Source organism: Aspergillus fijiensis (assembly GCF_003184825.1).
Source record: "Aspergillus fijiensis CBS 313.89 unplaced genomic scaffold BO72scaffold_9, whole genome shotgun sequence".
NCBI lineage: Eukaryota > Fungi > Ascomycota > Eurotiomycetes > Eurotiales > Aspergillaceae > Aspergillus > Aspergillus fijiensis.
In genome coordinates, this window is record NW_024468985.1 from 405,114 (window position 1) to 425,838 (window position 20,725).

The following is a 20,725-nucleotide window of genomic DNA, read 5'->3' on the forward strand; positions in this document are numbered from 1 at the left end:
TTTTTCACTTCGGAAATACAAAAGAACCAGAGTATGCACTGTATTGTACTAGGTTTAGTGCTGCTCTGCAAGGCTGTGTTACCAGTGGGCGAAAAAAAAAATAGGTTGACTACAACCTTGAAGCCACTGACCGGGCTAGATCCCGAGTACGGACATGGCCACCTAACTCCATCCCGGGTTGTCGCTTGTAAGTTAAGTTGTTAGTTAACCAGGGGTACGAGTATGAATTGAATTGGCAATGCCAACAATGACAAAAGAGGATGAGAGGGAGAGGGCGAGAAAAGAAAAGGAAAAAGTGAAACTTCAGATAGACAAGGTTAGAGCTAAAATTCCTTTGTAAATCCTTGACTTTTGTAGGATTCGTGGCCATGGGCATTTTACTTGAGTATATCTATTACTTCAAGGGTTTTTTTTTCCATTTCCATTCTCTTATTACATAGAGTCAAAAAAAATACCGCTCCTACTGCGGGCGACCCACTGACATCTCCCCTCCCACCCCCTCCAAATCCACCCCCCCGAATCCTCGAACAAACGCTCAACGCATGTGCGCACGTACACACATCACCTCACCTCACCTACGCCGCCTACCTCCGGTTTCTTGCTTACTACCTTTACTTTACCCTTGTCCTTCTCCTCCTCCTCCTCCTCCTCCTCCTCCTCCTCCTCCTCTTTTTTTTCTCTTATAACATCCTTCTCTCTCGCGCTTTCTCACAGACATACTCTATCTCTCTATCTTCCTTCAATTCTTACGCAACTGTTCCCCTATTCCTCATCGTTCCTCCGGTAGAAGAACAGACAATAGTGTCGCGTCGCCCCTTTCCGACTGTGACCCCTTAAGAGGTATGCATACTTGCGCAAGCCCTATTTCGCCCGTCCGATTTCCTTTTAGCGTGGGTGCCAGTGCTAGATTTTATCCCCGGTGTCTTGTTAAGTTTCCATATGAAAGGAGAGATCGCAATGACCTCCTTAGTATTATGACATTCTCTATCCTCATGCCCCTATGTATCACTGCAGTGAACCCGTCAATCGCTAATCATGTTTAATTCAACCCACGTCTAGTCACAATAACCTCATTGCGCAACTGCCAGCAGCGGAAGTTTACTCAATTTTCCACTCCCCACCCCTTGCTTAGGGATCCTCCCTATCCAGTTATGGCCAGACACACCTCGCTCGACTCCGAAAGACCAATCATGGCTCAATCTGTAAGCCTATTACTCCCGGAATATGGTGCTTGGATTTTGACCGGAGGTTTTAGAACCGGACGTCGAAGAGATTCTCGACTGTGAGCGGGAGCCCCTCAGTTGCGTCATCGGAGCTCTCGAGTCTGCCCAGTGGGGATCCCCGACTGGCCGACTTTCACCATCTGCGGGACGGCTTGGAGCGATTGGAGAATAAGCCCCTGCTGAAGCAGCGCTTTGTTCCCACCCCCGAGAAGAGCGACAACCTCAGCAAATTGGCGCTGGGAGCGAAAGTCGAGCGCGCCCTCGACCGAAGAATGACAGGCCAGGATGCCATCATGCGCGAGCCCACCTTGAATGAGAAGGCCGTTGTCGACTCGACTGCGTCCCCTTGATATGAATCTCAGTGCCTTTTTTGAGATGTCGACTGGTTACCGTGCATGACTCTTATGGTTTTTTGTGATCGGAACCCTCGCACCCTGGGACCCAAAGTCACTTCTTCCCTCCGCCTGTCGGTATCGGGTGCGACGGAACACTTTCAAACGCGTCTGATATTTATCACTTTCTGGATGAGAAGCCTGTCTAATATCTGTTTTCATACCCCTGCCTCGAGCCAGCTGTTCTGTTTCTGCGAATTCAATGCCTCTTGTGGCTGCCATTACATATTCCATGAATCTACTTGTTCGTTACATCTGACTTATGTGAAAGATCCTTGGAGTACTTGATGTTATACTTGAAAGGCGGTGCTTGTGTTTCTTCAGATGTATAGCTGAGTGAACAGATCACTGCCATACGTACTTGTCTCTAGAATGGGGATCGAAGTGGTGGTCAATTATCATTGGTCGTACAGTTGCTCTCAGCCAGGCCAAGACACGTAGATACGCCTGGAAATACCATTCCTCGATGAGATTTTCTTCTAATCCACGGCAAACAATCACACCTGTCAAATGAGTCTGCCTGGACGGTTGATTGGTGGGTAGCAATACCCCAGAATGGTTCCTCCCGACATTGGGCAGGTGGGCATGAGCTCTCACCTGGAACACCTTAAATATTTGATTAGGACCTGGGCACCACTAATTCACGACCTCACAAAGTATACCTTATGTCATCCATAATTCGAAAGCAATCCGAAGACATAAAGTTATTGTTCGGGACTATTTCTTGCCTCGGGTGTCAACTGGCCTGGATTCGACAGGCGGTGAGCATACTGCCGAGCGGGCTTTTCTGGGTTCGATGCTCCCAGCACCAAGCAGGCCTTTCCATCCACTAACTTACCAACCAACCTCTTATATTCACCACTTCCTCAAACCATCTCCGTCAACCACTAACAGCTTGCTCCTCACTCAAATCTCTCTTGCTTCTCAAATTCTTCTTCCAGCCATTTGACGCATAAGTTCTCGCCCCAATTTTCTTTTTTATCCACTTCTTCCTCAGGCCTTCCTTTCGCACCGCACTTTGTCTAAATCCGAATCGCACAAGACTTCCTCTTCTATTTCACACATCGACGACTTCGACGCGCAAACATCTTGGAACATAATTGTTGTTTCTGTCCTTCTTGTCTAGCTTGTTGCATACCTAGTGAGCAGCTCCCTCGTTTCTAACATCGCACATTCATGAATTATTTTTGCTTCCGCCTTTTTCCTATCGTCCCTCATCTGACGCCATATCTCCAAAGCACGTTGAATATTAACAAAGAGCTTCATAGACGGGTGAAAAGCGTCTCCTCGATAGAGCTCCACCGCCACTATTCTTTCTGTCACATAAAGCTCGGTTCTGATAGCCTTTGTACCTTGGGCTCTTGCGATTTACGCCTCCTCGTCCTTCACCTTCATCGTTTCTCAATCCTCAAATTCTGATTCAGCACACAATGGCCGACACGACCCAGGCTCCTTTGAACGGCTACCCTGCGCAACATGCGTACCCCGATTCCTACAACCACACCCATGCCAATGTGAACAGCGCTGCCAACTTTCAGCCTGCGCAGTCTACCACTCCCTCGAACGCGCCCTCGACCGAACAGAAGAATGGCATTGCTAAGGATGAGGTTGGGTGGTACTTTGTCGAGCAGTACTATACCAACATGAGCCGTAGTCCGGAGAAGCTCCAATTCTTCTATTCTAAACGCTCCCAATTCGTCTTTGGAACGGAGGCGGAGAGCGTCCCAGTTGCAGTGGGTCAGAAGGTAGGTGCACTCCAATTGAGCGAGTCATCGCATCCGCGCTATCGGGAACGAGCAATTGCTGACGTTAGATGTATTTTCAGGCTATCAATGAGAAGATCAAGCAGTTGGACTTCCAAGACTGCAAAGTCCGTGTCCTGAACGTTGATTCGCAGGCGTCGTTCGACAACATCCTCGTCTCCGTCATTGGCGAAATCTCCAACAAATTGGAGCCTTCTCGCAAGTTCGTGCAGAGTTTTGTCCTGGCCGAGCAGCCCAATGGTTACTATGTCCTGAACGATATTTTCCGTTACCTGGTTGATGTTGAAGAGGAGCTGGAGACCGAAGAGGCTGCCCCCGCTGCCGCTCCCACCGCTCCAGCTGATGAGCCTACTGCTGAAGAGCCCGCCCAACCTGAGGCTGAGCCTGAGGCTGTCCCTGCCCCGGCTGCGGAAGAGCCCCAGGTTGAGGAGTCTCAGGTCGACAATGAGACAGCTGCTGCTCAGGTTGATCAGAAGCTTGAGCAAGCCGAGCAGAATGTCGAGGAAGTACCCGCTGAGCAGTCGGCTCCCAAGACCAATGGCGCCGAGGCTCAGGAGGCCCCAGTTGAGGCTGCTCCCGAGGCTGTTGAGCCCGCCGCTGCTGCTGAAGCGCCTAAGGTTGAGGAACCCGCGACCCCCGAGCCCACTCCTGCTCCCGAGCCGAAGGAGGCCCCTGCCCCCGCTAAGGAGAGCGCCCCCGCGGCGAAGGCTCTTCCCAAGACTTGGGCCAACATCGCATCCAAGTCCGGCGCCACCGTGCCCGTGGTTCCCGCCATTCCTGTCGCTCCAGTAAAACCTGCAGCTACCCCTGCTGCTGCCCCTGCTGCTGCTTCTGCCAGCTCGTCCCAAGCCGCAGCTCCCGTTCCCGCCGCAGCTCCCGCTCCCGCTCCTGCTGCTGAGTCCGCTCCCAGCCAACCCTCCTCTAACGATGGAGCCGGTTGGCAAACCGCTGGTCACGATCACAAGAAGTCCCAGTCTCGCGCGGCTGATGAGCAGAATGTTCTTGCTTACATCAAGAATGTCACGGAGAAGGTCGATGCCAGTTTGCTCAAGCAGACTCTATCTCGCTTTGGGAAGCTCAAGCACTTCGATGTGAGCCGCCAAAAGGTATGCAATTGCTCTCGCCTGGCCCTATATTTTAGTGTGATTGTCGACGCTAACCTTCTCTGTCCCCCATGCAGAACTGCGCCTTTGTTGAATTCGGCGATGCTGCCGGCTACAACGCCGCTGTTGCTGCCAATCCCCACCAGATCGGAACCGAGCAGATTTACGTTGAGGAGCGCCGTGCTCGCACTAATGCCTACGGTGGTAACGGTAGCTATGCTGGCCGTGGTGGCGCTGGCCGTGGTCGTGGAGACCGTGTCGGCAGCCAGGGTCGCGGCGGCTTCCAGCGTGATGGGCGCGGAGGCTTCGCTCCTCGCGGCCGTGGCGGCAATGTCAATGCCAAGGGTCGCAACCAAACCCAGACTGCTTAAAGCCACAGCAACGTACTGACGAACAAAGAAACCGAGAAAAAAATATGAATTCTTCTTCAAAATCTCAACAACCTCCACTAATCCAGGTTTCTTGCCCGAGGAATGACGGAAAGCATTTCAGTGAGGTCAAAGCTGTCTATGGCCTTCTCTTTCTCTTCTGTATCTCTTTATCTGGTCATCAACGATTTTCTCTAGCCCTTCCATCCTGGTTTCGGACCATTCTATGTTTTTAGATGCTCACGGCGATCCAGGACATGTATTACTCCCCCCCTCCTTCCCCATTTACTGAATAATGACATGTGTTATGTGGCCCTGCTCTGGCACGATGCATATTAGCGGTTGGAAAAGTTGTCTTATCATTTCCTAACTGGGCAGTTCTTGGTCGTCTATCTGACTCTGGTTTTCTACTGATTTATTGTGTTGTCATGACCTTTGTGAATGTGTCCTACCTCTCCAGCATAGCGAGCTTATTGCCCGTCATGATATGGTCCATGTTTTTCAGCTTCTTGAACTAGGACGGTGTCCCGAAGTGTGTCTCTTCCCTTGCCGACGATGAGTTGCGGGTAATTGCTATGGTGAGTGCCGTGGCTTGGACTAGGACTGGTAAGCTTTTTTGAGAATGAACCATGGGTGAAACCATCATCGTGAATTGAGAGTGAGTTTGGTCTACGACGCCCACAAATGCACAAAATCATGATGGCCAGGAGAAGTAAATGCAGTTGAATAAAAGCAGTTTCAGTATGTCCTCACTGCCAATTAAAGGACAAGAAAGACCTGGGAATTGACGGCAATGGATGATTCCAAACGATGACCTTGAACTATTTACAAAAAAAGGTCTAGTGAACGAGAGGCAAAAAGATGGTGGCGGCGGCGGCGGCGGCGGCGGCGGGCGAGACAAGGCTCATTGACTGATTGATCATGACATGAAAGAGGCGACTGGGCGGGTATGAGTAAGGTAACCTAGTTACCTAGTTATGATGGATGGATGAGGAGTGAGTGTACCGTACTAGGTACCTCAGCTCTAGTAGTTACAGTACGGTAGTAACTTACTGTGTAGGGAAAAGACGGGTTATTGCCAGGCAACTAACTAACTAGTGGTGGAGTGGAGCGGAATGTTCTAGATTAAGCGCCTCGGTTCTCAGGCAGCAGTCTGAGTCATCCGTTTGTCCCTCAACTCACGTAACTACAGCAATGGATGCACAGACAGAGCAAGTCCAGCGTACGGAGTAGGGGTAAACACACAGTTAGTATTGAGTGTTTGGGTATGCACTCATTGACAACAAGAGATCGAACCGTCTAGATCGGTCATTCAGGAACACAATCTGAATGTGTGGAACGGACTGGAAGATCCTGGGGAAGTCAAAGAGCGCCAGAGACCGCCAGAGACCACTGTAGAAGTCCATAGAATAGAATCGAGCCAAATTTTTGTGTTCCGCCGCCGCAAGCATAAGGTGCCCGCTATCCGCCTGGAAACTGCTAACCCATCTTTTCACTCCCCCCCCCTCCTCCCAAGCTTGCTATTTTTTCCCTCTTCTACCAACTCACCTCTCAATCTCTCTTTCTCTCTGCATCCTACAACCCCTCTACCCTCTATACCTCTCTTCCATTACAAATCTATCTTCCTATTCTCCCCTCCTCCCGCCATCTCTCTTCTTCAATTCTGTTAGAAAGAACTTTGTGATACCTCTTCACCTTCGTACTACGTTTTCTTGTGAGTATATTCTTCCTTCCACGCCTCACCATCAACTCATCTCTCACCCAATATGGCGGAAGTGACGAACTAACCACACACTCTCTACTACTAGAATCTCATCCGCTTTCTCTTCCTACCATCATCATGTCTGCCGAAACCTTTGAGTTCCAGGCTGAGATCTCTCAGCTCTTGTCGCTGATCATCAACACTGTCTACTCCAACAAGGAGATCTTCCTCCGTGAATTGATCTCCAACGCCTCCGATGCTTTGGACAAGATCCGCTATGAGTCCCTGTCGGACCCCTCCAAGCTCGACTCGGGCAAGGATCTCCGTATCGACATCATTCCTAACAAGGAGGCCAAGACCCTGACCATCCGTGATACCGGTATTGGTATGACCAAGGCTGTAAGTTCGATCTCGTTGGTCAACTCTTCTGGAGTAACACACAGCTAACCATGCCATTCTAGGACTTGATCAACAACCTCGGTACCATCGCTCGCTCCGGTACCAAGCAGTTCATGGAAGCCCTCTCCGCTGGTGCTGATATCTCCATGATCGGTCAGTTCGGTGTCGGTTTCTACTCTGCTTACCTGGTTGCCGACCGCGTCACTGTCGTCTCTAAGAACAACGATGACGAGCAGTACATCTGGGAGTCCGCTGCCGGTGGTACCTTCACTCTCACCCAGGACACCGAGGGTGAACAGCTTGGCCGTGGTACCAAGATCATCCTCCACCTGAAGGATGAGCAGACCGACTACCTCAACGAGAGCCGCATCAAGGAGGTTGTCCGCAAGCACTCCGAGTTCATCTCCTACCCCATCTACCTCCACGTCCTGAAGGAGACCGAGAAGGAGGTCCCCGATGAGGAGGCTGAGTCCAAGGAGGAAGAAGGTGACGAGAAGAAGCCCAAGATCGAGGAGGTCGATGATGAGGAGGAAGAGAAGAAGGAGAAGAAGACCAAGACCGTCAAGGAGAGCAAGATCGAGGAGGAGGAGCTCAACAAGACCAAGCCCATCTGGACTCGCAACCCCGCCGACATCACTCAGGAAGAGTATGCTGCTTTCTACAAGTCCCTCTCCAATGACTGGGAGGATCACCTTGCTGTCAAGCACTTCTCCGTTGAGGGTCAGCTTGAGTTCCGTGCCATCCTCTACGTTCCCAAGCGTGCTCCCTTCGACCTGTTCGAGACCAAGAAGACCAAGAACAACATCAAGCTCTACGTTCGCCGTGTCTTCATCACCGATGATGCTACTGACCTCATCCCCGAGTGGCTCAGCTTCGTCAAGGGTGTTGTCGACTCTGAGGACCTTCCTCTCAACCTGTCCCGTGAGACTCTCCAGCAGAACAAGATCATGAAGGTCATCAAGAAGAACATTGTCAAGAAGACCCTCGAGCTTTTCACTGAGATCGCTGAGGACCGCGAGCAGTTCGACAAGTTCTACTCTGCTTTCAGCAAGAACATCAAGCTTGGTATCCACGAGGATGCTCAGAACCGTCAGACTCTCGCTAAGCTCCTCCGCTACCAGTCCACTAAGTCTGGTGATGAGTCCACCTCCCTTGCCGACTACGTCACTCGCATGCCCGAGCACCAGAAGCAGATCTACTACATCACTGGCGAGTCCATCAAGGCCGTTGCCAAGTCTCCCTTCTTGGATAGCCTCAAGCAGAAGAACTTCGAGGTGCTCTTCCTGGTTGACCCCATTGATGAGTACGCCTTCACCCAGCTGAAGGAGTTCGATGGTAAGAAGCTCGTCGACATCACCAAGGACTTCGAGCTCGAGGAGACCGAGGAGGAGAAGGCCGAACGTGAGAAGGAGGAGAAGGAGTACGAGTCTCTTGCCAAGAGCCTCAAGAACATCCTTGGCGACAAGGTCGAGAAGGTCGTTGTCTCCCACAAGCTCGTTGGTGCTCCCTGCGCCATCCGTACGGGTCAGTTCGGTTGGTCCGCCAACATGGAGCGTATCATGAAGGCCCAGGCTCTCCGTGACACCTCCATGAGCTCTTACATGTCCTCTAAGAAGACCTTTGAGATCTCTCCCAAGTCCTCCATCGTCAAGGAGCTCAAGAAGAAGGTCGAGACTGATGGTGAGAGTGACCGCACCGTCAAGTCCATCACTCAGCTGCTCTTCGAGACCTCCCTTCTTGTGTCCGGTTTCACCATTGAGGAGCCCGCCAGCTTCGCTGAGCGTATCCACAAGCTCGTCTCCCTCGGTCTGAACATCGATGAGGAGGCCGAGGCCACCGAGGAGACAGCCACCGAGGAGGCTGCTCCTGCCGCCGCCGCTGGCGAGTCCTCCATGGAGGAAGTCGACTAGATGTCGCGCGCAAAGCTTAACTCCTTCATGAAGCTCATATGCGTTTGATGACCCTCACTGGTTCCAGCGGCATTGGCCTCAGGGATCTATATGTTAATCACTGAACCAATATTGCTCTAATAGGAACAGCGAAGGATCTCCCTTTGTTTATTCTCTTCTTTTATTACCCCACCTCCCTGATTCACTATGTGAATTCCTTATGGCGTTTTGAGCGTTTCTTTCTTCACTTCAGTTTATCAAATCAAAATATGTCTGTTCTGGTCAAATCACTTACACTACTTGTTCATTCAGGCAGGGGAATCTTCAGATCAGTAGATTTTCATTGGAGAAATAAAAACTTCTCTTGTGTGTAATGATGCCTCTCCTCGTAGACTGTGTCTTATTCTCTGCAGCCCGGCGCTATGATAACCCATACGTCTGTTACGTAATATAAGAAAGGGCCTAGCTTTATGGTGCATGAAGCTTGGGCAGAAAGTCAAATGTATTATAGGAATCCCCAAGTAACCTAGCCACGTGATCTTCCCTGGTTCACCCGCACGAGTTCAGAGATGGAGATATCTCCATACAGTTTCAGCACCTGCAGATAAAGACATTGTTCAAAGATGGCCAATACTTCCGCTATACCAAGTAGACCGCCAAGCGGCTATTCGGTGCCTTGTACTTTCTACTCCGGAGAGGATATATCTTCTTCAGCCACATTGGGTTTGATCACAAAGGTACTATTCAGAGATGAAGGAGTTTGAGACTAGATGATACAAGAGGTTGCCCGAAGCCGGGTGCGTAAGCATCCTACGGAGTTATATATCTGGGTGAATCGACAGGTCATCAAGGGGCATGAATTGCGGTATTGAGCGAGAGATTGTGGGGGGAGGGGATAGTGCAGTGAACAAATATATGCTAGAGCAAATTGATAACACGGGCCGATAACCTTGAAACGCCGAAGACAAAGTGAGGTGAATGGTATTGGGTCAATGGGACATGAGGACATGAGGACAATGAGCCCCCCTTGGCAGCATATGTAGATGGGTAATAGAGGGGCATGAAGGCCGCACGCTTCTTGAGAACTGCAATAGTCCAGCGAAGTCTAGAGCGAAGATAAAGCCAGGATTTTGGAGTTGTGGTGTGGGAATGAGTTATAAGGGTGGGGCTCGTTCATCAGTATGAACTGAAAGGCTGAAGCGGGAAGGTAATGGGCGGCATCATCCTTAGTTGCTGGTGTTGTACCAGTCCAGGTGCCATTCGCACAGGTTGCGTGAGGGAAACCCACAGGTTTTGGCTAAACAAAATGCGAGTCCGCCAATTACCCCGAAGCTCCCTACAACCTGGACGACAGTCCACCCACGTCGCCGGAGGTCCTCGTACCATCGTACGAGGCCTAGCGGGTCTTGGGGGCTGAGGCGAGCGACCTGGTACTCCACGTTGTGTCCGTTAACAGTCCGGCGGACTACCCCACCGCCACCAGCTTTCTCAGTAGGCCTGTGGAGGCCGCAGAAGCCCGGGGTTTGGGTGATAGGAATCAACGATCCCTCAACGACACACTCCCCGATACGTTCCGTGAGCCAGATGGCGCGTTCGCCCCGGGCCATCGCGGCATATCTGTCTCGTTCGTTCTGAAGGCTTTGCTGCAAATCCGAAGCCCACCTGGCCAGCTGCACTCGAGCCAAGCGCTCCTCCTGACGGGTGTGGTCCGCGAGCCGAGCCATGGTGTAAGTGGGAGAGCGGCGGTGAACACCGTGTGCGAGTGTGAGAGCGCTCAGAGGGAGATGTCTCTGCTCCTCCTGCTGCTGCTGCTGCTGCTCCTGCGAAGGTCTTTCCTGCTGTTGAAGGGCTAGCTTCTTTGCAGCGGAATGCCGCATCCAGGCAACGTTCTCCCTATCAAAAACCCGTCGAACCAGCAACTTGAGTTCCGAGGGTACCAGAGGTTGGACATAGTCTGGGCTCATGAGGGTGCTGGCATCCATTACATCGTCGTTACTGGCTTTGGCGGAAGATACCGCGAAAGGTAGGTGACCATTGATGTCTTCCGTGTCTGTGCTGGACTCGCCTAGAAGAAAAGGCTTGATGGACAAATTATGAGCGTGCTTCTGGAATGAAGACTTTAGAGCGAAGATATTCTCGTCGGCCAAAAGATCTGATTTAGCGATGAGGGGGATGACATTGGTCCAATCACAGAGCCTTTGAATGCACTCCATATCGGCGAGGAGGGTTTCTAAGAAAGTGTTGGCTGTCATCACGGCCGTTGAAGACCTGGAAAAGTTCGAACTACTCACCTTCGGAGATGAGGTAAAGAACAGCATCCACTTGAGTCCCACCGTTGCCAGCGAGTAAATTCTGGAAATCATGGTTCAGGGCATCGATGGCGGTGGTTGCTCGAGACAGTTGCTGGCAAATATATTGTATGACCGAATCAGTCTGCTCCGATCGACCCATAGACGTGGCTGAAGTATCTACAAAGCAAATGTTGCGCTCCAGAACAACATCACCTGTGCTTTTCCTCCGCCGGAGCACACGCGAGTCCTCCAAATCCGACCACCACGACGGATAGGGCTTGGTACTAGCGTATATTTCCGTGATGGCCACTTGTGGAAACCTGAAGTTGTGGGACGTGCGAGAAGATTTAATGGAAGGCCGTGATATTCTAGTAGGAGAGGCCGAGGCAAAATCGTCCATGTGCACAATGTCATCGCAGGCCTGAACTATAGACTGGATGAGAGATGATTTTCCCAATCCTTGTAACCTTTATATCAGCATCCCTTTCTCGGTAGTAGCATTGATGGTTCCCAGCCTACCAGATGCACCTGCGATCAAAACCTTCAATCGACCTAGAGCCTTCCCACGATCTGTGAAGGGTTTCCGACTGGGCATCTTGATGCTTGGCATGATCAGTTGGGATGTGTTGTCTGAAACAGGATAATGCGCTGTGCGATAGTCATCATCATCATCATCATCTTCTTCTTCTTCTTCTTCTCCGGAGGCCACGGCCTGACTACTCAAATCATCGGTGATTGAAATATCATCAAGATGGCGCATGGAATGATTAGAAATGGATCGGGGACTACTTGGCAGGGATGAGTGGTCATCCGGGTTATCGAAAGTCAAAGGGGTCAGCGGTCGCGAGGAAAGTCCCTCAGGAGAAGGTCGAAAGGGTTTTACTGAGCTGGTAGTAAGCATATCTGAAGGCTTCAAGGTCGACCTGCGACGGATTGTCTGGCGGGCTTCATGCTCCTCTTCCTCATCTCGAACCAGAGGCTGATGAGTGCGGGCGACAGACTCCTCCAGGTCAGGCTGGCGGTTGCAAGACAAATTCGAAAGAATGTCTTTTGGAAAATCCGTTTCCTCCAGACTCTGTACCCCATATATATTCTCCGCGGGACGTTTAACTTGGTCGGGGGAAAGCTCCCTATCGGAATCGGTGATATGACTGCTGCTGCGGGCCAGGAAGAAGGTAGCGGGGGCGGTACTGCGGGGATCGGTCCACTGCTGTTCAAGCGAGGCTTTGCGGGATCGCGGTACCGCAAGGTCCGGCACCGGTGGCCTCATCGTGGGGCAAAGCAATAGTTGTTAATCACCAGATAAAAAGAGTAAATGCCCAAGGAGAATATATACCCATACCGTGGTGGTGGTGGTGGTGTGGTGGGGGGGAAGGGCGGGGGAGGGCGGTGTTTTGATGCTAGCACCAGGATATTGTTGTTAGGTTGTCTTAACCTAACTTACTCTTACATTGGTTAAGTAATTGTTAATTGGTGTTTATGTCATCATCCTCATAGCATGTCACATCTCAGTCACCAGACCCCGCACATGACAAGTTATGTAAGCTCATCCCCAGAGTGAAACGACCACTTAACGTGAACACAGGTCATCTGAACTTTTTTTTTGGGCTCAGGTGGAACGTTCCCACGGCACGTGATGCCAGCCCTTTATATAAGCAGAAACATTCTAACTTACGCGACCCTATAAATTACTCTTTTTTATTATTGAGATTCAAATTCCTCTTATATTCTTAAATACTCTTACTTTTAAGTAATTTTTCTAAGCTATTTTTTAAGTACTTGAAAAATAACTTCAAAAAATTATAAATATATCTTTTAACTATTACAGTTATAAGTACTTAGTAAGTACTTTTTAAGTACTTGAAAAATAACTTAAAAAATTATAAAGAATTAGTTTTAGTATATGTAAAAGTATTGAAAAGGGTGGTGTGGAATGAAATTTTCTGTTTATATGGGCAATAGGGTTGCTTAGAAATCACGTGACCAAACTGCTTATTAAGCAGTTTTCGTTCCACGTGAACCGAAAAAGCAGTACAGCCGACCTGCAACCATCCACTTAACGTTACATAATACGTAGAAGATGGGGATCTTTGGTTGGCCCGTGCTCTTATCACAGCACACCACCTGGCTGGAGCGGGTTTCCATTACTCAAATCGGCTTGCAATTGCCAGGAGAGTGAGAGGAACCAAATTCGAAACCCTCCTCTCCCGCCCGGGGCGGCCGGGTTTTGTGCTTAACCCAAATAACGTAGTGGGGGAGAGAGAAAGAGAAAGTGGTTCGCTGACCATTCAGGCTCGCTGAGATGATATGCAATACATACGGATTCATTCAAACCATAAGACTTCTTTGTAGAAACTACTAGGTAAGTATAAGTACGATGAAGTAGGTGCCTACCTTAGTAAGGTAGTGGCAAAAAAGGTCCATACACTAGCTTGAAATATTAGTACATATGAATCTTTAGTACTATATATCGGTAGTTATAACTTACAGTACATCCTCCCGTATCCAATTTCTCTAGTGCTGCTCGTCTCGGGGAGACCGGGGGGGGGGATGTGTTCTTCCTTAGTTTGTCTCTTTTTTCTTTCCTGATCTTTTCCCCACCAGAACTACACTGTGCTAAAAGAAACGAATCTAGAACTCCCATCCACCATCGGGCTAGGATTGGCACATCTCTTCGGTACACTGCATCCCTTTCTCTCAATCTGCGCAACTCCCAGTTTTATTTGAGGCACTATAAGTAAGTTCTTTCCAGCTTCTTACCTAACCTCTAATAACTATGACCGGAGACCAATGCTGCAGACTACTCCTTCCCGTGCCGGCCGGCATCCTAAGCCAGGCACCAGACTGATAAGTTACTAGGGAGTACCACCGGACCACCGGTCAAATGAATTCAGCTCGCTAATGGACCGGCAGGGAGACTAATGTACGACCTAAAGCAGACAAGGTCGGCTAGTAGGTACGATGAAACATAACTCATCATTATTATAATTCTTATTCTTGAGGTGCAGCAAACTTGGATGTACATACAGTACATACCCGACGGATTCCGTCGCTCCTGTCTCGTGGTGGAATTTCTTTGCTCCAGAGGTCACTTGGGCATTTGCCCAAAACGTAATGTCTGATCAGCCAGCCCGCTAGCCCGTCATCGTGAACCAATTCAGGATCGATTGGAATTGTGAGAAGATCTCAGAAGGCTGTGGGCTGAATCCCAAACACAGACCAACGGTGTGGTGTGGCGTGGCGTTGCGTTGCTTTGCGTTGCTTTGCTCACAACCTTCAAGCGCCTGCAGGGTGAAAATGATAGATAAGTAGGACCCCGGGAAACTAACACCACCACCTATGGTCTGATGTAGGAAATCAAGCTGTTGAGCTCAAGCCATGTAAGTTTATCTCATTTTCAGCCTTGGATAAATAGCAGCTACAGTACTGGAGATACATACTCATAGATCGTGATCGTCACCTGCGTATACACAGGTAAATAAGTATGTAGTACCAAGTAAGTAAGTAACATATCGGTAATCTCACTGAGTCAATAATACATAGTAGGTAGGTACATACTTCGTACTCCGTACTTTGCTAACTACGTAACCGATCCACCCGGGAATTTCCCCTCCTCTCTCTCTCTTTTTCGCCGACTCCACTGGGCCGGGGCCCTTTTCCCCCCGATCACTACTACTCCGTAGACAAGTTACTAGACTACTCGTATAATCTCCAGTACCGTACGGCGTACTTCTTTACAAACCACAATTATCGTTCCGGTGATTGTTTTGCTCGAGGCTACCTAACTTAATAATTAATAGCAGGAAGGCTTCTGTAGTTCTGTTATCCGCGGAAATCGTGCCATTGGGCTCAGTGCCGCGGAACTTATTAGCCTTTTAGACTTTCAAACTTGGAAGGTTTCTCGGTTCTGCTCTCTTTTCCTGAAGTCTCTCTTTTACTTTTAGTCCCGAGTCCTGAAGCCAGCCAGTCAGGCCGCTCATCCTCGTTCCTCCGCTCCTCTCTCTTTCGCTCTCTCTGAGTCCCGACTCCCTCCCCTCCTTCCCTTTCTTATTATCTTATTTAATTTTTGGTGGTTCACTTTTGGTTCACTTTCTCAAAATCATCTTTCTTCTCTTTCTTCTCCTTCTTCCTCTTCTTCTTCTCTCCTCCTCCTCCTTTTTTTTTTTTTACCTTTCTTCTCGCGTGACCATTCCCAGTTCTGTTCTGGTGGTTGAAGTGACGTTCCTATCGGTACCTAGTAGTCTGGAAATAATCTCTCTTTCTGTTTTGACTATTCATCCTTCGTCCTCCACCATGTCCCCGAAAGCTTCCTCCTGAGCGTGCCCTACGCCCTCCTCTCCTCGAGTAAATGATCCCCACTGAATTAGTTTGGTCCTTCGTCTTGATTCTAATCGCGACGCCCAGCTCTTTCCCAGTCCCTCCTCCCCTCCCCGCCTCACCCTATCGTCGACAATCAAACGTCTGCCGCTCACCGTCTCCATTGCTCCACTTTTCTTATCGAACAGAAGCTGGGAGTTCCATCCGTTCTGCACCCCTTCCACTTCGTCATGGATCAAGGGCATTCCCTGTCCTGGTCGGACATTCCTCCGTCCAACGACGATGAATTCACCAACTTCCTCGAGTTCGGAATGCAGTTTCCCGACGTGGACGGTCAACCTCAACCGGACCATCACGCTTCTCGTCCATTGATTGACGCTGTCACCATGTCTTTGCCCGTCTCGACCGCCGCTGCGCAGGAGCAATTGGTTAGTTTGGATACTGGCGACATGACTGCCCCCGCTTCGTCGTATAGCCCCATGATCAACAACGATTTCGCCCTGGACCTTGCCCATCACGGGCAACAAGGTCAGCCACATGGCTCGTCCTTCTCGACCGCGCCAATCACCCCGGCCTTCTATGCACACAAACCACCCATGTACCATCCTCATCAGCACGCGTCAGTCCCGGATCAGTCACACTCGTTATCTCAACCGACGCAGTCGATATCCCAATCCTTTGTCCCGCAAGGCAGACCGTTCATTCCTCCCACTCCGAACAGTGTCGAGTTCCATGGAAATGCCGCTACATTCCCGCAGCGGGCGGACGACACCCGTGAAGTTTACGAAAGGTTTAACCGTGTGAACGATGAACAGGTAAGCGTCTTGATTGGGAATGGATGGAAGCATCTTCGGAGAGCTAATGCATACGTCCGCTTCGCCCTAGGCTCTTTACACCCCGCTTGTCTCGCCAGCCATGACACCGTTGGAAGCTCAGTTTCGTCTTCCCGAATACACTATTCCTGGAGAGTACTTCACCCCCCTCACATCACCAGCCCTCGAGGCACAGCACACGAACTCAAGTGGCTATCCTTTCCATTCCAGCCAGGTGTCGGAGCTGGGGTTTGTCCCTTCACCTGCCGACAATCCCCTGACCATGGCGTCCAGTCAGTCATCCCCGGGGCTGATACGGAAACATCGCCGACAGTCGTCCAGCACAAAGCCCTTCTCGGCTCGTGCGAAAAAGCAGCAATCGCCCTCGGTTCGGCCACAAACACGCAAAAAGTCCTTGATGAGCCTCAATGCCGACGAGCTGTTGAATAGCCTCAGTCAAGACCAGGTTGCCAATGCCACCCACGCCTCCGGCGAGAGTGGACTTCGTCATGCCAGCAATGAGAGCTCCGGTCAAGATTCGGTCTCGCCAGAGCCTCTCTCCGAGCCCTTAATGCCCCCGCCTGCTTTGCCTCACTCGCGGAGATCGCCGGCCGTTCGCCCTCAGCCAGCTCGACCCTCAGATGCAAATGAACCTGCGACGCCGGCGATGCTCATGCGCATTCAACGGTCACCGGTCTCGACCACCCAAGCAGTTCCTCGATCAGCCCCCACTATTTCGGAACCCCATGACGATGTAATGGAAGATGTGGTCCTCCCCGAGGCCGCAACTTCGCTGGCTCCTTTCACAAGACCGCAGGTGGCTCGTATTGAAACTACGGTGCAGGCGGAATCGGTTTCGTCAGAAACCTCAGGAAGTACGACCCCAGCTCTGGAGCCGAATTCCGCTCCGGTCGTAAACAGAAACTCCTCCTTGGCTCCCAGCCCTCGCTCAATTGCTATGCCTTCGCCAAGCGGCCCGCTGCCCAAGAAATCGGACACACCCAAACTTGGTCCGATAGGGCGGAAGCGACAGAGCTTGAGTTCCTCGCAAGCTAGTCCCAGCCTGCGTCCCAAAATCAGTCCCAGCATCCAACCGCTAGTCCGTGGAGATGGTAAGTATTCCCTAGCCGCACCATCGATCTACGAGTCAGCTGATCGGATTCTGTTCCCAGCAATGTCGAGCGAAACATCGGCTCTGTACTTGGCATCGAAGTCGAACTATCAGCACATTCTGGACGGCACCCTTCTGCCTGGCGTCTCCTATCCCGAGACCTTAGCAGAGAATCTCAGCTCAAAGCGCACCAACCACAAATTGGCCGAACAGGGACGAAGAAACCGCATCAACAACGCACTCAAGGAGATAGAGACACTCATTCCTCCGTCATTCATCCAAATGAAACATGCTAAGGAGGCTGCTGCCTGCCCCCTCAAGGGAGCCGACAAAGAAAAAGACAAAGCGAATAATCAACCAATCAGCAAGGCCAGCACGGTAGAGATGGCAATCGATTACATCAAGAGCCTTCAGCAGGAGCTTGAAGAGACTAAGGGCAAGTTGGACATCGCGGAGAGTCTCCTGCGAGACTCGGAAGCCAAGTCGAAGCAGGCCAACGCGACCGCGGGCGTTGAGAGTGGGCCGGAAGTACAATCTACAGTCGGACGCACCGATCGTGACTAATGAACAAGAGAATGGTCTTCTTAAGGTAGATTCTGAGGTTGTAAGCTGTATTCCCGGTAGCGGTCCCTGTCCCCCAGCGATACGATATCCGCGAAGTTGCATACTACCGAACAGGAAAGGCATATGATGAGAAAGGAAGTTCACATTTACACCTACATATGTGGTGTAGCTTGTGGGATGTGGTTTGCAACCTTCTCCCCGGAATATTGTCATTGTATGTGGTGTGGTAAATGTCTGATCCGGCGTACCCGGGTGAATGTTTCGCTCGATACGTGATCCGGCTTCAGAGTTGTTGGATTACTATACACCTCGGCGACTGCAACAGGCCAATGGCTGCCTGTCGAGCAATGTAATATTCAATCAAACCTGCTGCACAGCTCATGCTCCCTCTTACAGTTCAAATGGCCTACTAGACACTGGAAATTTCTTTTTACACAATTTTCGCATGGCTAGCGCATGCCCCAGGCACCAATTGATCATCACTGAGCGTATGGTCATAAAGGGAAGTTATTGAATACAAGGGCATATGAGGTGGCATCAGTGGGTAGAAATGTATTATCACGAATGGGGTAGCCATCAGGGAGACAAGGTTGGTTGGAATCGCCCCTCATCAGTAGTCCCGCATGACTGCCACCATCTCGTCCAACCGGGTGATTTCGCCGAGCAGTAAAGCCTCCTTGCTTCTCCATTGCCCTAGTAGGGTGAGCTCCGCCGGGGACAAATACCGCTCTTCGTTCCCCTTGACGTCACTGCGCTCGGTTTTCTCCAGGAATTCCTTGAGTCGACTTCGCTCGAACCGTAAGCGCTGCATGCACCGAGACATAGCCTTGTAGGTGTCCTCCAAGATGCTGTCACGGATCCGGTCCGGGTCGTAGAACCATAGGTAAATTGTACGCGACGGCTGTCGCTGTGCGTCTCGCGGGACTTCTTGCAAGTCGACGAATCCGCCGGACTGCATGCTGGCTAATACCTGCCGCAAGTCCTTGAATGGAAGGAGGCTGATTTCCTGGAGGCGCTTCTCGTCAAGTTTGCCCTTGGCGTGGAGGACGCGAATCACTCGTAGAGCGACATCGCCGTAGCGAGCTTCGATGACACGTTCGAGTTCCAAATGCCGCAGCTTACGTGCCAGGTGTCGGAACTCCACTGTCCAGGTTATGAGGCCGGATACGACACGCTTCGAGGTCAAGTTGTAGGGGGGTTGAGAGAGAAGACTGAGATGCTGGTCGATCTCGTAGGTCCGGCTAGGGGCGTCGGAGTCTTGATGGCTGGCCCCATTAACTCCGTCTTCGTCTAAAGGTCTCTTTCCACGCTTGCTGACAGAGTGCTGGATTTCCATGGGGCCGATGGAGCCCGCAAGATCTAACTGCGGGTCGACCTCTTCCGTCACCGCACTCAGCGCAATCGCAACGGAGTATTGCTCGCCTTCTTCTCCTTCGCGAGGGATTTCCACGCTGTCCCGACATTGCTTGGTCTGGTATTCAATGCGTCGCAGGAGACATTCGTAGACTTGGGCGGTGGCCGACGACCCGTGCATCTCCGCAAGGTCGAGGAACCGTCGATTCCGCAGAGCAACGTCCAGTTTCTCGTAGTTGACTCGGACAACTATTCCGGACTAGATGGACGCAGCACCGTTAGTCTCAGTGACGAGCATAAATCAACACGGTGAGCCTTTTACCTCCATAGGAGTCGCGTCCCCTCCCATGTCATCATCAGACCACTCATTCTCCTCCTCAGCCTCGTCCTCCATATCATAGTCCATCCGGGCACTCTTGTCCGCAGACCCGCTACCAGGCCTTCTCTTGGCACCACGCGGTAGGCCGTTATGCATCAATCCACGGGTAAGATCTCCATCTAATTTTTCCCTCAGCATAGCAAGTGTGCCTTCTAGAACGGTTTCCTCGAGCCGTTTGCCTTTCATCTGTTTGACGTCGGGCCGCGACTTGATTGCCCGTTCAGCATCGAGCGCGTTGTCTGCATAACTTTGAAATTGCGCATCTCGGACCCGAATCAAATATCCATGGGATGCCAATGCCTTCAATGTCGGATGGAGCAAAGCTGGCTGTTCGATGGCTCCGACCACGTTATGCCCATTCACTCGTTCCCCCGCCCCTTCTCCTTCGAGATCGTCATTGATGCCGTCCGCTTCCAATTGTCCAGATTTTAACTCGGGCAGTGTCTCGAGATGGCTGATTTGAGCATGTCCGAGGAACATGATGGTGGACATGACAGTTGCCGCATACTTACCTAGCCGGTCTTGAATAAATGCGAGGATTTTACCGGATCGTACTAGATAGTACGCAGCTTGTGGGTTGGGCTCGTAGTAGGTGACTCCCTCGTCGTAAGAGGTATAGTGATAGATGAGGTGATGCTGGATCATCGCGGCGAGACCATGACGGAGCTGGCGGTCAGACAGGCGCGAATAGAACTTGAGACGGGGAAAGGACAATCGGTCATAACGCTGAAGAATTGAAAAGATGCGCTAATCATATTGAGGGCAAAGTCAGTCTAACTGCACCTTCTACATTTTTTTGGGCACAGTAGCTGTAAAATGTCGGGTGTATCGAAAGCGAACGAAGCGAAGGTTTGAGCTGTGAGCATACCGCAAAAAGCTCGCCAAAGTTGTCCTCAACTAAGAGCGCGCAAATCTCCGCTGCGTACTGTGTTAAACGTTTGTTAGCACGAGGATAGAGCTAACAATGGAGCGTTGTCGCATACTTGAGAAGCCATGTTTGAAGAGGTTGTCTAGAGAACCACCGCCGTCAATTCTCCAGGGCAAAGATCGAGGTCACCG

The 20,725-nt window shown here is 50.9% G+C and overlaps 6 protein-coding genes across 6 annotated transcripts; 4 read left to right on the forward strand and 2 right to left on the reverse strand.

Annotated features, from left to right (window-relative positions):
- The first annotated feature begins 793 nt into the window (after positions 1–793).
- BO72DRAFT_305219 (uncharacterized protein) lies at positions 794–1,790 on the forward strand. The gene is made up of 3 exons (XM_040940466.1): positions 794–840; positions 1,092–1,202; positions 1,256–1,790. The coding sequence occupies exons 2-3, from the start codon at positions 1,152–1,154 to the stop codon at positions 1,571–1,573; spliced, it is 369 nt and encodes a 122-aa protein (XP_040804453.1). The 5' UTR covers positions 794–840; positions 1,092–1,151; the 3' UTR covers positions 1,574–1,790.
- Positions 1,791–2,903: 1,113 nt separating this feature from the next.
- BO72DRAFT_305270 (NTF2 and RRM domain protein) lies at positions 2,904–5,086 on the forward strand. Its single transcript, XM_040940467.1, has 3 exons — positions 2,904–3,360; positions 3,441–4,484; positions 4,559–5,086. Exons 1-3 carry the CDS (start codon positions 3,046–3,048, stop codon positions 4,850–4,852), a joined length of 1,653 nt encoding a protein of 550 aa, XP_040804454.1. The 5' UTR covers positions 2,904–3,045; the 3' UTR covers positions 4,853–5,086.
- A 1,347-nt stretch (positions 5,087–6,433) lies between these two features.
- Positions 6,434–9,213, forward strand: hsp90 (chaperone Hsp90). Its single transcript, XM_040944050.1, has 3 exons — positions 6,434–6,563; positions 6,658–6,950; positions 7,013–9,213. Exons 2-3 carry the CDS (start codon positions 6,690–6,692, stop codon positions 8,858–8,860), a joined length of 2,109 nt encoding a protein of 702 aa, XP_040804455.1. The 5' UTR covers positions 6,434–6,563; positions 6,658–6,689; the 3' UTR covers positions 8,861–9,213.
- Positions 9,214–9,956: 743 nt separating this feature from the next.
- On the reverse strand, positions 9,957–12,511 carry BO72DRAFT_305323 (uncharacterized protein). The gene is made up of 3 exons (XM_040940468.1): positions 11,650–12,511; positions 11,131–11,589; positions 9,957–11,069 (listed from the first exon to the last, which is right to left on the reverse strand). The coding sequence occupies exons 1-3, from the start codon at positions 12,398–12,400 to the stop codon at positions 10,066–10,068; spliced, it is 2,214 nt and encodes a 737-aa protein (XP_040804456.1). The 5' UTR covers positions 12,401–12,511; the 3' UTR covers positions 9,957–10,065.
- A 2,774-nt stretch (positions 12,512–15,285) lies between these two features.
- BO72DRAFT_445468 (phosphate-sensing transcription factor PHO4) lies at positions 15,286–18,345 on the forward strand. The gene is made up of 4 exons (XM_040944051.1): positions 15,286–15,474; positions 15,535–16,262; positions 16,333–17,371; positions 17,432–18,345. The coding sequence occupies exons 2-4, from the start codon at positions 15,678–15,680 to the stop codon at positions 17,932–17,934; spliced, it is 2,127 nt and encodes a 708-aa protein (XP_040804457.1). The 5' UTR covers positions 15,286–15,474; positions 15,535–15,677; the 3' UTR covers positions 17,935–18,345.
- Positions 18,176–20,696, reverse strand: BO72DRAFT_398329 (putative DNA directed RNA polymerase III subunit Rpc82). Its single transcript, XM_040942086.1, has 3 exons — positions 20,650–20,696; positions 19,610–20,591; positions 18,176–19,546 (listed from the first exon to the last, which is right to left on the reverse strand). Exons 2-3 carry the CDS (start codon positions 20,309–20,311, stop codon positions 18,545–18,547), a joined length of 1,704 nt encoding a protein of 567 aa, XP_040804458.1. The 5' UTR covers positions 20,312–20,591; positions 20,650–20,696; the 3' UTR covers positions 18,176–18,544.
- Between the last annotated feature and the right edge of the window lie 29 nt (positions 20,697–20,725).